At 36.1% G+C, this 15,773-nt stretch overlaps 1 protein-coding gene across 1 annotated transcript in view; it reads left to right on the top strand.

Moving 5' to 3' along the window:
• The window catches only part of cdh12b (cadherin 12b), a 200,587-nt gene extending 193,327 nt beyond the window's left edge, over positions 1-7,260 (top strand). Inside the window, exons 12-13 of the mRNA XM_073827921.1 lie at positions 3,334-3,461; positions 5,985-7,260. Coding sequence (XP_073684022.1) covers positions 3,334-3,461; positions 5,985-6,508 — 652 coding nt within the window. The 3' untranslated portion in view covers positions 6,509-7,260. The remainder of the gene's footprint in view (positions 1-3,333; positions 3,462-5,984) is intronic.
• Positions 7,261-15,773: the final 8,513 nt, after the last annotated feature.

Genomic DNA, 15,773 nt, shown 5'->3' with positions numbered 1-15,773 from the left:
TTGTAGCAATAGCCAAAAATACATGTATGGGTAAAAATTATTGATTTTTCTTTTATGCCAAAAATCATTAGGAAATTAAGTAAAGATCATGTTCCATGAAGATTTTTTGGAAAATTCCTACTATAAATATATCAAAATGTAATTTTTGATTAGTAATATGCATTGTTAAGAACTTAATTTGGACGACTTTAAAGGTGATTTTCTCAATATTTTGATTTTTTTGCACCCTCAGATTCCAGATTTTCAAATAGTTGTATCTCGGCCAAATATTGTCCTATCCTAACAAACCATACATCAATAGAAAGCTTATTTATTGAGCTTTCATATGATGTATACATCTCAGTTTTGTAAAATTTAACCTTATGACTGGTTTTGTGGTGCAGGGTCACATATATATAATCAATTTAAATTTAATTAATAATTAGTTTTAGCTGGCTTTAGGCTTTTCTTGGACTGCATGGAGTCATGCTTTTTTAGATGCAAGATACATAGGCCGCTCTGAAACTCTCTGGGGTGGTTTAATTAAAACACACTTGTTAATTAAGTGCCTGTTTATTGGCCATTCTAGACAGGTAAGGAGGAGGATAGTTTGATAAAGCGAATAAGCACTGCTTTAAACGAGCCTTGTCTTTGCCCATCAACGTCATAGTAAAAGCCCTAAATCTCTGAGTGTCATTAACATCAGATCGCAGGCTGAATTACTCTCCATGTTAACTTAACCCCTAAGGTCTAGACAGGGAAATCTCTGGAGTTATAAACCCAGTTCATTTGCATACGGGATGTGCGGGAGGTTGAGGTGGAGGGGTGAGGAATGAAGTGGAGACTTTTACGGCCTCGTTTCCATGGTAATTTGTGTGGGCTGGCTGGTCATTAAGTAAGAGCGCTCAACAAAATGAGGTTAGCACTCGGCTGTCCTCCAATGAACCTCAGACACAGATCTCAGCATGCAGCGCACTGCAGCTTTTATCTCTCAAATGTGTATGTCCATCAGATTGACACTTAAGATAAAGGTATACATGGAAATTTGATGATCCAGATCATCTATGAGCTGGAGCAGAAAACAGACAAAGGTCAAAGCTTTGACCTTGCAGTATACCAGAGGTCATTTATATTTTTTATATAGATAAATAAAAAAAGATGTATGTAGCATATTGAATATTCTTCATATACTACCAGTCAAAAGTTTGAAATAAAATGGGTTTTATATATACATTTTTTTAAAGAAGTCTCTTATGCTCACTAGTGCAGCATTTATTTACTAAAAATGCAGTAAAAACAGTAATACTGTAAAATATTATTACAATTTAAAGTAACAATTTTTATTTCAATATCTTTTAAAATGTAATTTATTCCTGTGATGGAAATCTGAATTTTCAGCATCATTACTACTTCAGTGTCACAAGATCCTTCTCAGAAATCACTCTAATTTGCTGATTTGCTGCTCAAGAAATATTTAATATTATTATTAATATTAAAAACAGTTGTGATGCTTAATATTTTCCTCGGAAGTCACACTTTTTTCTCAGAATTCTGACTTTTTTCTCAGAATTCTGAGTTTACATCTCGCAATTCTCACTTTTTTCTCTGAATTCAGACCTTTTTCTCGGAATCGTGAGTTTATATCTTGCCATTCTGATTTTTTTTTCCTCGAAATTCTGAGTTTACACCTTGTGTTTCTGACTTTTTCCTCAGAATTCTGACTTTTTTCTTGGAATTCTGAGTTTACATGTCACTATTCTGACTTTTTCTTGGAATTCAGATTTTTTTTCTCGGAATTGTGAGTTTACATCTTGCAATTCTGACTTTTTTCCCCGGAATTTGGACTTTTTTTCCACACAATTCAGATTTTTTTCTGAAAAAATTCTAACTTTTTTTCTTGGAATTCTGAGTATACATCTCAATATTCTGACTTTTTCTCAGAATTCTGAATTTACATCTCGCTATTCTCACTTTTTTCTCGGAATTCAGACTTTTTTCTCGGAATTGTGAGTTTACATCTTGCAATTCTCACTTTTTTTTCGGAATTTGGACTTTTTTATGGAATTCTGAATTTACATCTCGCAATTCAGATTTTTTTTCTCAAAATTCAGACTAAATTCTAACTTTTTCCTTAGTATTCTGACTTTTTCTTGGAATTCAGATTTTTTTCTCGGAATTGTAAGTTTACATGTTTTTTTTTTCCCGGAATTTTGACTTTTTTTCACGCAATTCTTATTTTTTCTCAGAATTCTGACTTTTTTTCTTGGAATTCTGAGTTTACATATCACTATTCTGACCTTTTCTCGGAATTCAGATTTTTTTTATCAGAATTCTGAATTTACATCTCGCAATTCTTACTTTTTTTCTCGGAATTCAGACTTTTTTTCTCGGAATTGTGAGTTTACATCTCTCAATTCTGCCTTTTTCCTCAAAATTCAGACTTTTTTTCTCGGAATTCTAAGTTTTCATCTTGTAGTTCAGACTTTATTCTCTCAGAATTCCGTGTTTACATTTTGCAATTCTGACTTTTTTCTCTGAATTTTTAGTTTACATCTCACAATTCTGACTTATATTGTAGAAACAGTTTTTTCTATAAATATTTTTTCTTATATTATTTCTCTAATAATGTTTTGTTGTCTTTTTCACTCAGGTTAACCCATTTCATGATGCACAACATGTTAATGAGCTCTAATGTTTTGATTTGTTTAGATTCTACTATTTTCATTCCCATACCTTCGCTGCTATTTCAGTTTAGCATTCTGTTCACTTCCTCCATCAAATTTCAGCTCATTTCCTTTGTTTATCCCTCAGCATTATGCTTACAATGGACAGTAGACCAGCTCCTTTTTTTCAAAGAAGAGCAAATTAAGTTGAATCACAAAAGGAAAAGGGTCAGACTGAGACCTCAAATGCAATTTAGGCCTTCCTGCAGTAGCCATTACGGTTGAAAGAAAACAGGAATGCATTATATTAACAGTAGAAGATATTTTGGAAGAAAATTATTACCTTTAGCAGAGATGATGAGTTATTTTTGACGTCTGCCGTGTTAAAGTCAATATAAAATTAAAATAGACTCTTGTTTCTTATTTATGTTGGTAATGCAAGTCATATTGGTTTTCCTGTGCATGATTCATCAGCACACAATTTCAGTTATTTTTAAAAAAGGTTTAGTCCGAAAACACCTGTAATTTTGTTGTCTATTTGACATCCTCACTAAACTAGTCTTCACACCACCGTGAAAAACAGTCAATCCGTCTTCTTCCATAACGTGACAGCTTGTATTCAAGAGACTGCTGCAGTTCCTGTGAGATACCGGCAAGCACCTCTCACAGCTTCACTGCATCCTTGCTAAAGGTGCCAGCCGGGATCACAGACAGCACAGAAAGAGAACACATTGTCGCGCTGGAGATTAGCCATTATCGGTGCTCCATTTGTCAGACTGACCCATTTCCCGCTCCATGGATGCAGTCATGGCAGACAGAGTGAGAGAGATCAGCGTCCCGAGGATGAGGGCTTATCAATCTCGAACCCATCTTCCGCATATGCCAGTCAAATCACAAACATGGACTCACAAAATAACCTACATGCCTGACATGTTTGAATGGTTGAGAGCTGCAGTGAAAATATTTGTCACTTGGGGGCGCTGTCATCTCACGGACACACATCTAGACTGTTGGAGCATATATTAATAACTTTGTTGTTTGTTTTATAGCAGTTTCCTCTAATTTACTGCAGGCTAATGAACATATACAGGTGTTAGCCTATGGACTTAGAAACTTCCTGTATCTATAATAAACATTGTACATCTCCAGTGCAGCACAGTGTGAGGCACAGTGCAGTACTGTGTTGATCATGGCTCGTTTCCAGAACCTAGTTAGCTACTGCATTCTAAGGCCACATACTAACTGAAATGGAGCTTGCAGTGGCCAAATATAGGAACAAAGTACATAGGCAACAACTCTGGTGTTGACATAACAATACAATACTTTCTATCTATCTATCTATCTATCTATCTATCTATCTATCTATCTATCTATCTATCTATCTATCTATCTATCTATCTATCTATCTATCTATCTATCTATCTATCTATCTATCTATCTATCATCTATCTATCTATCTATCTATCTATCTATCTATCTATCTATCTATCTATCTATCTATCTATCTATCTATCTATCTATCTATCTATCTATCTGTCTGTCTGTCTGTCCGTCCGTCCTTCTGTCATTCTATCTATCTATCTATCTATCTATCTATCTATCTATCTATCTATCTATCTATCTATCTATCTATCTATCTATCTGTCTGTCTGTCTGTCTGTCTGTCTGTCTGTCTGTCTGTCTGTCTGTCCGTCCGTCCTTCTGTCATTCTATCTATCTATCTATCTATCTATCTATCTATCTATCTATCTATCTATCTATCTATCTATCTATCTATCTATCTATCTATCTATCGTTCTATCTATCTATCGTTCTATCTATCTATCTATCTATCTGTCTGTCTGTCTGTCTGTCTGTCTGTCTGTCTGTCTGTCTGTCATCTATCTATCTATCATCTATCTATCCTTCTGTTGTTCTGTCATTCTATCTATCATCTATCATTCTACTATATCTATCATTTTGTATCTATCTATCTATCTATCTATCTATCTATCTATCTATCTATCTATCTATCTATCTATCTAGCTTACGATACTATCTATCATTCTAGCTATTGTTCCATCATTCTATCTATAATTCTAATATCTATCATTCTATCATTCTGTCTCTATCATCTATTTATCTATCATCGTTCTATCTGTTGTTCTATCATTATATCTATCGTTCTATGATTCTGTTCTAACCATTTTATCATTTTTATTTTCCTTTTTTATCCTCTTTCATTCTTCTATCTATCTATCTATCTATCTATCTATCTATCTATCTGTCTGTCTGTCTGTCTGTCTGTCTGTCTGTCTGTCTGTCTGTCTGTCTGTCTGTCTGTCTGTCTGTCTGTCTGTCTGTCTATCTATCTATCTATCTGTTGTTCTGTCATTCTATCTATCATTCTACTGTATCTATCATTCTGTGTCTATATCTATCTATCTATCTATCTATCTATCTATCTATCTATCTATCTATCTATCTATCTATCTATCTATCTATCTATCTATCTATCTATCTGTTGTTCTGTCATTCTATCTATCATTTCTACTGTATCTATCATTCTGTGTCTATATCTATCTATCTGTCTATCTATCTATCTATCTATCTATCTATCTATCTATCTATCTATCTATCTATCTATCTATCTATCTATCTATCTATCTATCTATCTATACTATAATTTTTGACTGAATTTGGTAGCACTTAAAGTATATCATTTTGTAGATTCTATCTATTTATCATCTATCTATCTATTGTTCTGTTGTTCTGTCATTCTATCATTCTATCTTACGATACTATCTATCATTCTAGCTATCGTTTTTATTCTTTCTTTTTTCATCCTCTTTGTTTCTTTCTTTCTTTCTTTCTTCCCTTTCTTTCTATTTATCTATCTTCAGCTGAGAATCTTCTGTGGCCAGTCAATAAAAAATGAATAACACGAGAGGAGTGAAATAGTCACACATGATGGGTGAGAGAGTCCATCAGATGGAGGGTACACATTACTGCTGCAGCTTTCATTCTGTCTCTAAATGATGACTGCAGTCAGGAGCTGTTTGCCAATCATGGAAAATTCTGACAAATGAGGGTGTTGTCTCCTTGATTGAACGAGAAGAGTGTTTCCACTGGCCTCTGCCGTCTTTCTGCCTGCCTCACTCCCTGATTGTACAGACAGCATAATGAGGACGATTTGAGTCACTCATAGAAAAATGAATGGGAGAAATCACAACGATCAATACGGAGGCTATAGGAACAGAAGACCCGCCTTCTAATTATAACATACTAATCACCTGTGGATTTTTTCAGAAAAACACACAACTAAAATGTATGTTTCTGTTCTGCTCATGTTCTTTCCTCCAGTGATCGTGGTTCTCTACGTTGGAGTTCGGCGGCAGAAGAAGAAAGAGACTCTCATGACGTCCAAAGAGGACATCCGTGACAATGTCATCCATTACGACGACGAAGGAGGGGGCGAGGAGGACACGCACGCCTTCGACATGGGCACCCTCCGCAACCCCAAAGTCATCAAGGAAAATCTGTTTCGCCGAGACGTTAAACCAGAGTTGGGATTGTGTCCACGGCGGCCAGTAGCATCGCAGAACAGCGCTGACATGAGCAACTTCATCAGTCAGCGACTGCAAGAGCACGACGGTGACACTTCCGCCCCGCCGTACGACTCGCTGGCCACGTACGCCTACGAGGGCGAGGGCTCGGTTGCAGAGAGCTTAAGCTCTATAGAGTCTGTAAAGGGTGAAACGGAGGAGGACTACGATTACCTCAACGAGTGGGGGCCTCGCTTCAAAACCCTCGCAGGGATATTCGGAGAACGATCAGAGAGCCAATCAGACGTAACATCCAGCACCACCACTGAAAACAAACACTGATGTTTTTTTTTTCTTTTAGTTTTTTTATAAACATAGATGTGTATTTAACATTTCTTTTACCAGATTTCGTTATATTATTTTGCAGTTCGTTATCACCTTTTTTCTTTTAGTTTGCCTTGATTTCACGCTCAAAGCAAGAGAGGATAAAGGAAGCCAGAATAAAATGCAGCCTTTGGATTATCTGTAAATGAACGTTGGAGTTTTTTTGTTATATTTATTCAGCTTTGCTTTTCTCGAAAAAAAAAAGAACCACATAGAAGATGCAAAATTTTTCTGACATCCTTAAAAAGTGCCTCAATAGAGTTGGTTTGTTCTTCTTCTTTTTTATGGTTTAGCTTTGTTTCGTCACCCTTCTTAAGGATGAATGGCGTCGCTAACCGAAGCTGACCGTGACCTGGATTTCAAGCTTCGGTGGAAAGAGTTTTGAGGGGGAAATGTCTACATGGGCCTTGTTTGGCCAAAGATATTTTTTTGAATGTTATTTATGATTCTATTTATTTATTTGTGAGGCTGTCGAGACGGGTTGTAACGTTTTGTTATGTATTTATCTATTTATCATGATTTCAGATCGAATATGAATTTCTTATTTTTTTGAAGATTTTCTTAATTATTTGCTCCTCACGAGGACATGGACGTTGTAGTCCCAAGAGGAACTTGTATAGACTTGTACTTGTTGTAAAAAAAACTTTAGGGCTAAACATGAGCTATTACAGTTGAGTCCTGTAATAAACACAGTTTTCTTAAATAAACACCACTTGGACAAAAAAAAAAAAAAAAAAAAAGAAATCAATGCTTGAACATGTTCAGGGTTTGTGTGCACTTTCAAATGGAACCAAAATTTTCTTTTATAGTGAGAAAAAGGGTTCTTTGAATTATTACAATATTCTTCGCACTAACAAATAATGGTTCATTTATAAACTGTTCACTGAAATTGTGGAACCCCAAATGATTCTTCTGTGGCATCACTGCAAAAAAACCTTTTGGAGCTTTCATTTTTAACAGTATCCACTGAGTAACCGATAAGCGCTGCCATAATAGATTTTTTTTTTATGTCCGTGGGTTGAAGCGACCCCAAAACCGTGATATTTATCCCTTGGTATGTGAATTTTACCAGGGGAACCCTGCCAAAAATGCACATTTTACCCTTCCAAACACAATTTTTAATGGGGGACCCCCGTTGAAATGCAGTTGGGCTAGTTTTGAGCAGCAATACAGAGTTTGCACTTACAGTCAAACCAAAATGTATTCTGACACCTTCAACAATTCTCACATTATCACAGTTTATTCGCTATAGTTTAGAAAATGATAATAAAATATGACAAGAACTCTATGTTAGAACAAATACATCTTGATAATGTCAATTTTTGGTCCCAAATTTTTATCAATTTTACTGGTAGTCCGTTGTATGAAGAATTTCTGGGTACAACATGTTTACTTTCTGGGTTACAAACACAGTTTACTTTGATGTAAACAACAGAATGGATTGCATGGTTAATGTACTACTGAATACATTGTTCTGCTAATTTATGCTGTCTAAACCACGGAAAACAAACGTGTTGAAACTGCTAAATCATATAGAGAAGGACTTAGTCAGTAGGATAGGGTGCAATATTTTAGCAATATAAAGTTAATAGGTGGTAAAGATACGTACGAACAGTATTACGATATTAGCCTAATATTTCATCTACCTGACAGTAAATGATAAGAACAAACACAAATGTTGTCAAGATTCTTGTCATGGAAATCCTTGTTCAATTTGGCCAATCACATACACCTTTTGTTCCTTAAACAGTTTTTTGCATTCTTCTCCTAGAATGTTATAACTTTTGGCAGTCTATAATACTTCAAATATGTACTAAAGCCTAAAAAATGACAATGATTGATCATATTCAGCAGCAATAATTAACAAAATATGTGTTTGGTTCAGTGCCATTGTTTACGTTCATAAAAGATGACAAAAGAAAATGAACATGGCTTAAAGTGCTTAAGATAAATACTGTGTGTGAAATAATAAAATAATGTGTGCTCTTATCATTTTGTGAACGAAATCCCGCTAACTTCACCCCGTTCGGCTACGGTCATCTGTTTTCAATACAGCTTACCTTGCGTCGCGTCATCTACCCACTCGGGGTGAGTACCTTTTAAAGAGGTCCTTTTATGCTCTTTTACATCTTTTATAGTCTTTATTTTGATTTGGGGGTGCACTAGAACATGCTCTCATGCTTGGTGGTCTGAAAAACGTATTATTTTTTACATAATTTACATTATTACAATAGCTTTCTCCCCAGCCTGGCACAAATGGCTCAATTAATTCCGGGTTTGATGAAGGCCCACCTTCCGAATAAATTAAATGTGTTGTGATTGGTTAGCAGTCCCACTGCTTTGCGACTGGCGAACAGCTTAGATGGTGTTTCAGTCCTGCCACATCCCCTATCCATGTACAACTGCGCAAGCTAGAATTAAGTGATTCTTACATTCTAAATATGGATATTTTCTTACAAATACACATCGAAACACTAAAGGAGGCTTTTACTGACCCTTCCAGAGCCATGTGAGGCACATGGCTCTTTTTATTTTTTTATTATGGATCGACTTGTTTTGAACTAATGGAGAGAAACACTTGTCTATGCAGTTCTAAAGCTTGGGAGTGCCAGGATTATCTTTAACATAACTCCGATTGCATTTGTCTGAAAGAAGGAAGTCATATACACCTAGGATGCATGGGGGGTGAGTAAATACGGCGTGGCTCAGACATGGCAACCGATGATCATGACTCTAGTCAATGCTTGTGTTTACATCAACCGCGGCTCTGCTTGTGTTTTGAGCCTCTATACCGCACATGTCAATGGCACAGCTCCATCACGGATACCAGAGCAGTTCGCGGACAATTTTACTCAATGCTTGCATTTACACGAGCCGCCCTAATAAAGTTAGGCAAATCCCAACCTCATCCCTTTCCAGTTTCCACCCACCAATGATTTGAATTTCCATTGGCGGGATTTACGTTGTGACATCATAGCATCCAGAAAACTAACTCTGTAGTCCAAAGAAGCCATTCGTTGTAGTTCTTGAAAAGGGATTTTTTTAAACTAAATATCTCCCTTTGGAGTTGACTTTGAGATTTGTAACTTTGTAGATGTTTTTATGCCCATACACACCACACACTGACTAAAATTCAAAAAGTGAGAAAGCAGAATAGGACCTCTTTAAAAGACAGTCATTGTGACAATATAAAACAAAACTTAAAACCATTTTCATAGGTTTTAACGTTTTCCTCTGAAAATATGTTAATGTTTAAATACTGTGCAGTTGCTTTGACACAATCTGTATTGTTAAAAGCGCTATATAAATAAAGGTGACTTGACTAATGTGACTAGAAACACCTGAGATGAAAATGAAAAGTATCGTTCTAGTCGGACGAGACTTTCGTGTTCAGGAAAAAGGTGGATAGAAACCAAAGATCCCAATTTAGACCTGTTTCTAATGCCTTAATTTCACCATGTTAAACTATAGGTCTGATGTACTTGCGATATGCTGATAAAACAGTCGGAGCACAGCGAGGCTGCTGAAAATGAGATGGGTTATCAAATATACTCTTTGGTCTTTGATCTTATCTTTGGCGTCTGCTGAGTGGAAAGGAGATTTCTTGAATCACACTGGCAGTCAATAAAAGGAGGGTGAGTATAAACTGGTATGGGTGATTTTTTGCTAGAGCTAATTAAAATGTGCTCATAATGTACTTGTAATGTACCATTCAATCCATCATTCATGGGATATGATTTCAGACTGCTGTGAAGAAACCCTCTGCGTCCATATCAAACATCACCATGCAGGCGAGTCAATGGCGAACCTCTGTACCTGTTGCTTTTGTATTACTTTGTCTCGGGGCATGATCTAGGACACTCTATGAATATGCAAATGAGACTGTCGTTACTAATTTGCTTAATGACTCTCTCCATGGGGAAGTCAGACAGTGTAAAAATCTGCTGATCTTTCCAGTGAGCTCCGGAGCTCATTAGACGGCAGGAATCTGCAACCGCTGGAAACACTTTGGATGCTGTGGAAAGACAACGTATAGTAAGTTTATGCAGAATTAAAGATAGATTAATATTAAAACATATATAAACTTTAAGTTCATTACAAAAGTAGATGCTGAAATGTGTATGTGTGTGTTTGTGAGTGCTTTTCAAGGTTGCAAACAAGGGTATCCGGTGCATCAGTATCATAGATTACACCAAAATTTTTCTTATTTGAAACTTGTCTACACATTTGTTGTCTGGAAGCATCTATTCAGAAGAAAAAAAATGACATTTGCAGCTCAGTATTGAAGGTTGGCAATGAGACCTTCCCTTGAACCCTGTCCGGTTTTGTTTCTGTTTTCATTCCTTTCCAGACACCGTATGCCAACCTGTCCTGCGGCGTGACGCTCAGACACTCATTCTGTCTTCCTTTCTCAAGGGTATTTAAGTCCTCGTGTATCTGGGTTGTACAGGGGATGGATGGTTATATAGTGTGTGAATGTGTGTACTTGTGTGTGAATGTGTGTTAAAGTAAAGGGAATTTTAATTTCATCCCATCTGAGGTAAATTACGTTCAAATCTCCTGTCCTTGCGACGTTAAAGTCACGCTCTGAAAATACTTAATCATGTTATCCAATCTCTCTCTCTCTTTCTCCTTTGCTTGTACTGTTCTTCATGCTTCATATCCAGAATCTACTTAGAACGAGCTTCGTTTCACATGCCATAATCTACAAATATTGGATTTCTAAACTACAATTTGTAAGGGCAAACTGCTCTAGGTTGTAACTTTGACATGACCTAACTCTTAAAAACGCTGAAAAATTGTCAAATATTAAATTATTGTAGATTTTGGGTTTGTTTACTGTTCAGAAGCTCCTACAGATTTACAAATCTACAAGTTATTTTAAAGTTCATATACTGTAGGTCAACACTAATGGTCCCATTTGTGTTCTTCCCAGCATGCATTAGGGTATGAGTAATTAATATGATTATTTAGTTTTGTTTGCCTGTTAGCCCATTTTATTTTTAGCTTTGATTCTGTCACATTTAGTAACTTGTCTTGTGATGCCATAATGAGTTTATTTGCTCTAAATAAAATTATCTTCTTGTGTTTCATATGACAGGCACTTTGCATTCCATTTTGTCAAAGAAAACATAAAATGAGATACCTTTAAAACAATTACAAATCATGTAAATGAAAAGAAAGTTCATTAAAAAATCAAGTAATTGCTTAAGCTGCTACAATGATGGCAAGTAAATTAAAAACGTAATAATCAGTTGACTTCAACATAAAAAGCTACGTCTTTTTGCATACATTGTTTTAAATATATAATATACAGTGCAGTCAATTACACTAAAGAGAACTTTATCAATATTAATTATCTATCTAATTACTAACTGAATGAAAAGATAAAATAATGAAATGAGATGTTTCATTAGTTAAGTATTTAATTCACTGGATTACACAAAGATAGCATTACCATATACTACACCACAGATATTGTTTAATATATAATCTTGAATTTCCAGCAAAACCAATTCCTTTACTGTACTGCAATAGGGATTTGGTCATGCTCACCCTGCCTCTCTCAGCTCACACTTAGTCATGATAATGGAAGGCGAAACACCATCATATGTCAGTGTGTATCATACTGCGTGGCTTCGACAGAAGCAGGTCAATGTCTAAACATAAATTTTATCTTGAAGTGTCAGGTAACACATCTATTGCCATTAATATATGTGGCAGAGAGTGTTACCCTGCAGAAAAGGTCACAACCTTGTCACTTCCCAGCTTGATAACACGCTTCTTGCTCAGGGAACACTAGGCACCCTGTGACCGGTCAAGGAAAATATATTGGTTTTATTACAGGATCACACATATTTGCAGAATAGACAATGATCCAAGCAGCTGTCGGATTTTATTCACAACTTTGCTATTGCCCTTTTAATGCTATAAATTAGATTCCTGTCAGTACACTTCTCGCCTGCCACTGTCCCTTGTGACATTGTGTAGGCCTTGTTGCCACTTATTACAGTTAGTAAATAAATCAAAGTTTTCAACACTGTAACTCTACTGGAAAGTATAGGCTGATCAAGGCATTAGCTATATCATTAGCTATATCATATTAAAACAGCTGTATCAGAACTACTAAATGGACGGTTAGCAAAACAAACTAAATTGGTTCGCGATTAATTCGAATCATTCATTCAAGCACCCCACTAACACAATGAACAATTATAACCAGTGTTGGGGGTAATGCATTACAAGTAACACAAGTTACATAATAATATTACTTTTCCAAGTAACTAGTAAAGTAATGCATTACTTTTTAATTGACAAGAAAATATCTGAGTTACTTTTTCACATAAGTAAGGCCAGTTACCCCCCCCCCCCCCATTTAAAAGCTCTACTGTCCCCATATTAAGAGAAATTGTGAGTAAGATGTTACTTTAGTTCTAGAATAAAGGTGAACATGCATTAATTCATCTCACTTACTAAAAAAACAGATACAGCGTTCCTCAAAATGAATAAAAACAGTAAAGTTCAACTCAGAATATGGTGTAAACCTGCAATAATTAAATATGTTAAATAATACAAATATCCTTTAAGTATTTAATCCCATTTTATTAACCAATGTCTTTGCTGCTGACCTTTGATGATCCAATTCATCCATACTAATAAGCAAAAATGACTCAAGATAATCTAACATTTGTTTTCCTTTTTTTACTGCTCAAGATTTGACATTTTTTTCTTCCGCGGTCTACTGTACAGACATGAATTGACTTTTCTCTAAGCCTGAGGCTTTTGGTGTGAAAAGGCTTTTACTTTTGCAAAAAATAGAACTATTTATACTAAAAACAAACAAGCAAGCCCTTTCCAGATTTAAAAAGTAGCGCAAAAGTAATGTAAAGTATTACTTTCCATAAAAAGTAATTTTTATAACTTAATTAGTTACTTTTTAGGGAGTAACTCAATATTGTAATGCATTACTTTTAAAGGTCCCATATTGTCAAAATCGAAATTTCCTGGCTTTTTTCATGATAACTGTGGTCTAGGGGCTATGTAACCATATGAGTTTCAAAACAGTCAATCCACAGTAAACTGCACACAGCCTGCTTAAAGTCGCTGTTCATTTTCACGAGCCACTGTGACTTCCGCAAAGATGTGACGTCCGATCTACTCAGTCACCGCCTTCAGTCACCACCCCGAGCACCAATCACGTCCCACACTCCTTTTGTCAAACCCAGACAATATCGTGTCCATAACATTGCTAAGCAACAACAACATGAAAACAAGTCGAGAAAACCCTGTTCAGTCGATAGATGTCGAAACTACATCATTGCACAGGCTTCAGAACAACGTGAATATAAGAGACCAGAGGCACGTCAACTTCAGCCTCTTTCTTGTTTGATTTGGTTCATTCACAGTTGTTTTCCGGAATCTGTGCGTGCTTTACACACAACCCATAAAGACATGTGACGTATGGATGTGAGATGTAATGCAACGCGTACGTTTCACTAAACTGAAACTAACCTGAACAAACTGTGCTTCAGCGCTGATAGTGAGGAGCTGGCTCTGCCCGATCGCCGCTTCATTCCACTTTGCACGTATTTTTTCGTCGTGAAGAGTCGCATGATAACGTGGATCATCACTACAACACTGCCTTTATGGTTCTGGCTTTTGTTCACACAGCGCTCGTTCCCGTAATTTTCCAGAATCAGCGCGCATTGTGAAAGGGGCTTTACTAAAGCAACAGTTATGTAGCTTACTGCATTCGGTGTTTGAAAAAGAAAAAAACATTAATGATCATTCTGAAATATCCTGTTGAGTATCAGCAAGCTAGGCTCTTTCTATGGCTCTGGGCTCGGCTAAAGCATACATGACTGTAGTTACCTGTGGTTGGCCTGGCTGTGCGTCACTCAGAAAACAACAGGCCAATCAGAAGAGAGGCTCATGAATATTAATTAGATGGGCCAAAATCTACCTGTTTTTGACAGAGCTCCTAAAAAAGGAGCTGTAAAAATATATTGAGATGGATTTTGGCACTTATACCGCGAATATATTCTTAAGGACATCAACAACTAAAATAAACCTCCAGAAATGTGTACAATATGGGACCTTTAAAAGTAACTTCCCCAACACTGATTATAACAGCTCATTGCTGAATGTACTGAATCACTTGAACACTCGATGACTGATGAAATCAAGTTATTCAGAACTGTAACTCTCTTGGAAAATATAGACAGACTGATTAACTCATTAGTAAAACAACTACCAAATCAGAATTCCTGAATAAACAGGTTTTGAGTTGGTACTATAACATAAATTGGTCAAAGAGTTAGCAAAACAAACTAAGCCAGTCCGCCAAAGACTCTTGCAAACAGTTATTGACCAAAATACTATCATATATCAAAGTTCTTCAAAGCTGTAACTTTATTGCAAAATATAGACAGGGTGTTCACCTCATTATCTTTAGTATAGCAAATACCAAATCATTTTTATAAATTGTAGCATAAAAACGGTTAGCAAAACAAAACTAAATCGGTTCGCAATTGATTCGAATCATTAATTCGAGCGCCTCACTCACACATTGGACAATTTGAACCGCTCACTGCTGAATCTACTGAATCACTTGAACACTCGATGACTCATTCGAACAGCTCTCTCACACAATGAATCATTTAGTCAACTCGCTCATACAATGAATCGTTTGGAAGAGAATTCACATCCAGTAAAACGCGAGGTGCTGTTAGGACGTAGAGAATAACTAACTGCGCTACAAGAGCTGCAGCAAACAGCGTTGGATAACGTAAGCCTAAAATACAGCATTGTCTAGCGGCGATGAGGAAGGTATTCATTCATGCAGTTACACCTGCGCGTGTAGCTCGTGCACGACTCAGGTAAACAGTTTTCGACTAAAACACTATATATATCAAAACAGCACACGAAAACACTTGCTATATATTAACATAACATAAACATAGCATTAACATATTTTTGAGATACGATAAAGTGAATGGTATTTGCAAATATACATGGAATGCTAGTTAGTTGTGTTTGAAGTGGTTTCTGAGAATTAAGTGGGTATATCATCAGTGATTCATAGTTTAATTGACAAAACATGATCTATCTATCTATCTATCTATCTATCTATCTATCTATCTATCTATCTATCTATCTATCTATCTATCTATCTATCTATTGATTTGCAGACATGAATGGCACACTTTGCCTTTAATGAGAG

The sequence above is a fragment of the Garra rufa genome, chromosome 22 (genome assembly GCF_049309525.1).
Source record: "Garra rufa chromosome 22, GarRuf1.0, whole genome shotgun sequence".
In the NCBI taxonomy this organism is placed as follows: Eukaryota; Metazoa; Chordata; class Actinopteri; order Cypriniformes; family Cyprinidae; genus Garra; species Garra rufa.
Note: the sequence above shows the minus strand (reverse complement) of the source record. Positions and strands in the feature narration are given on the sequence as shown.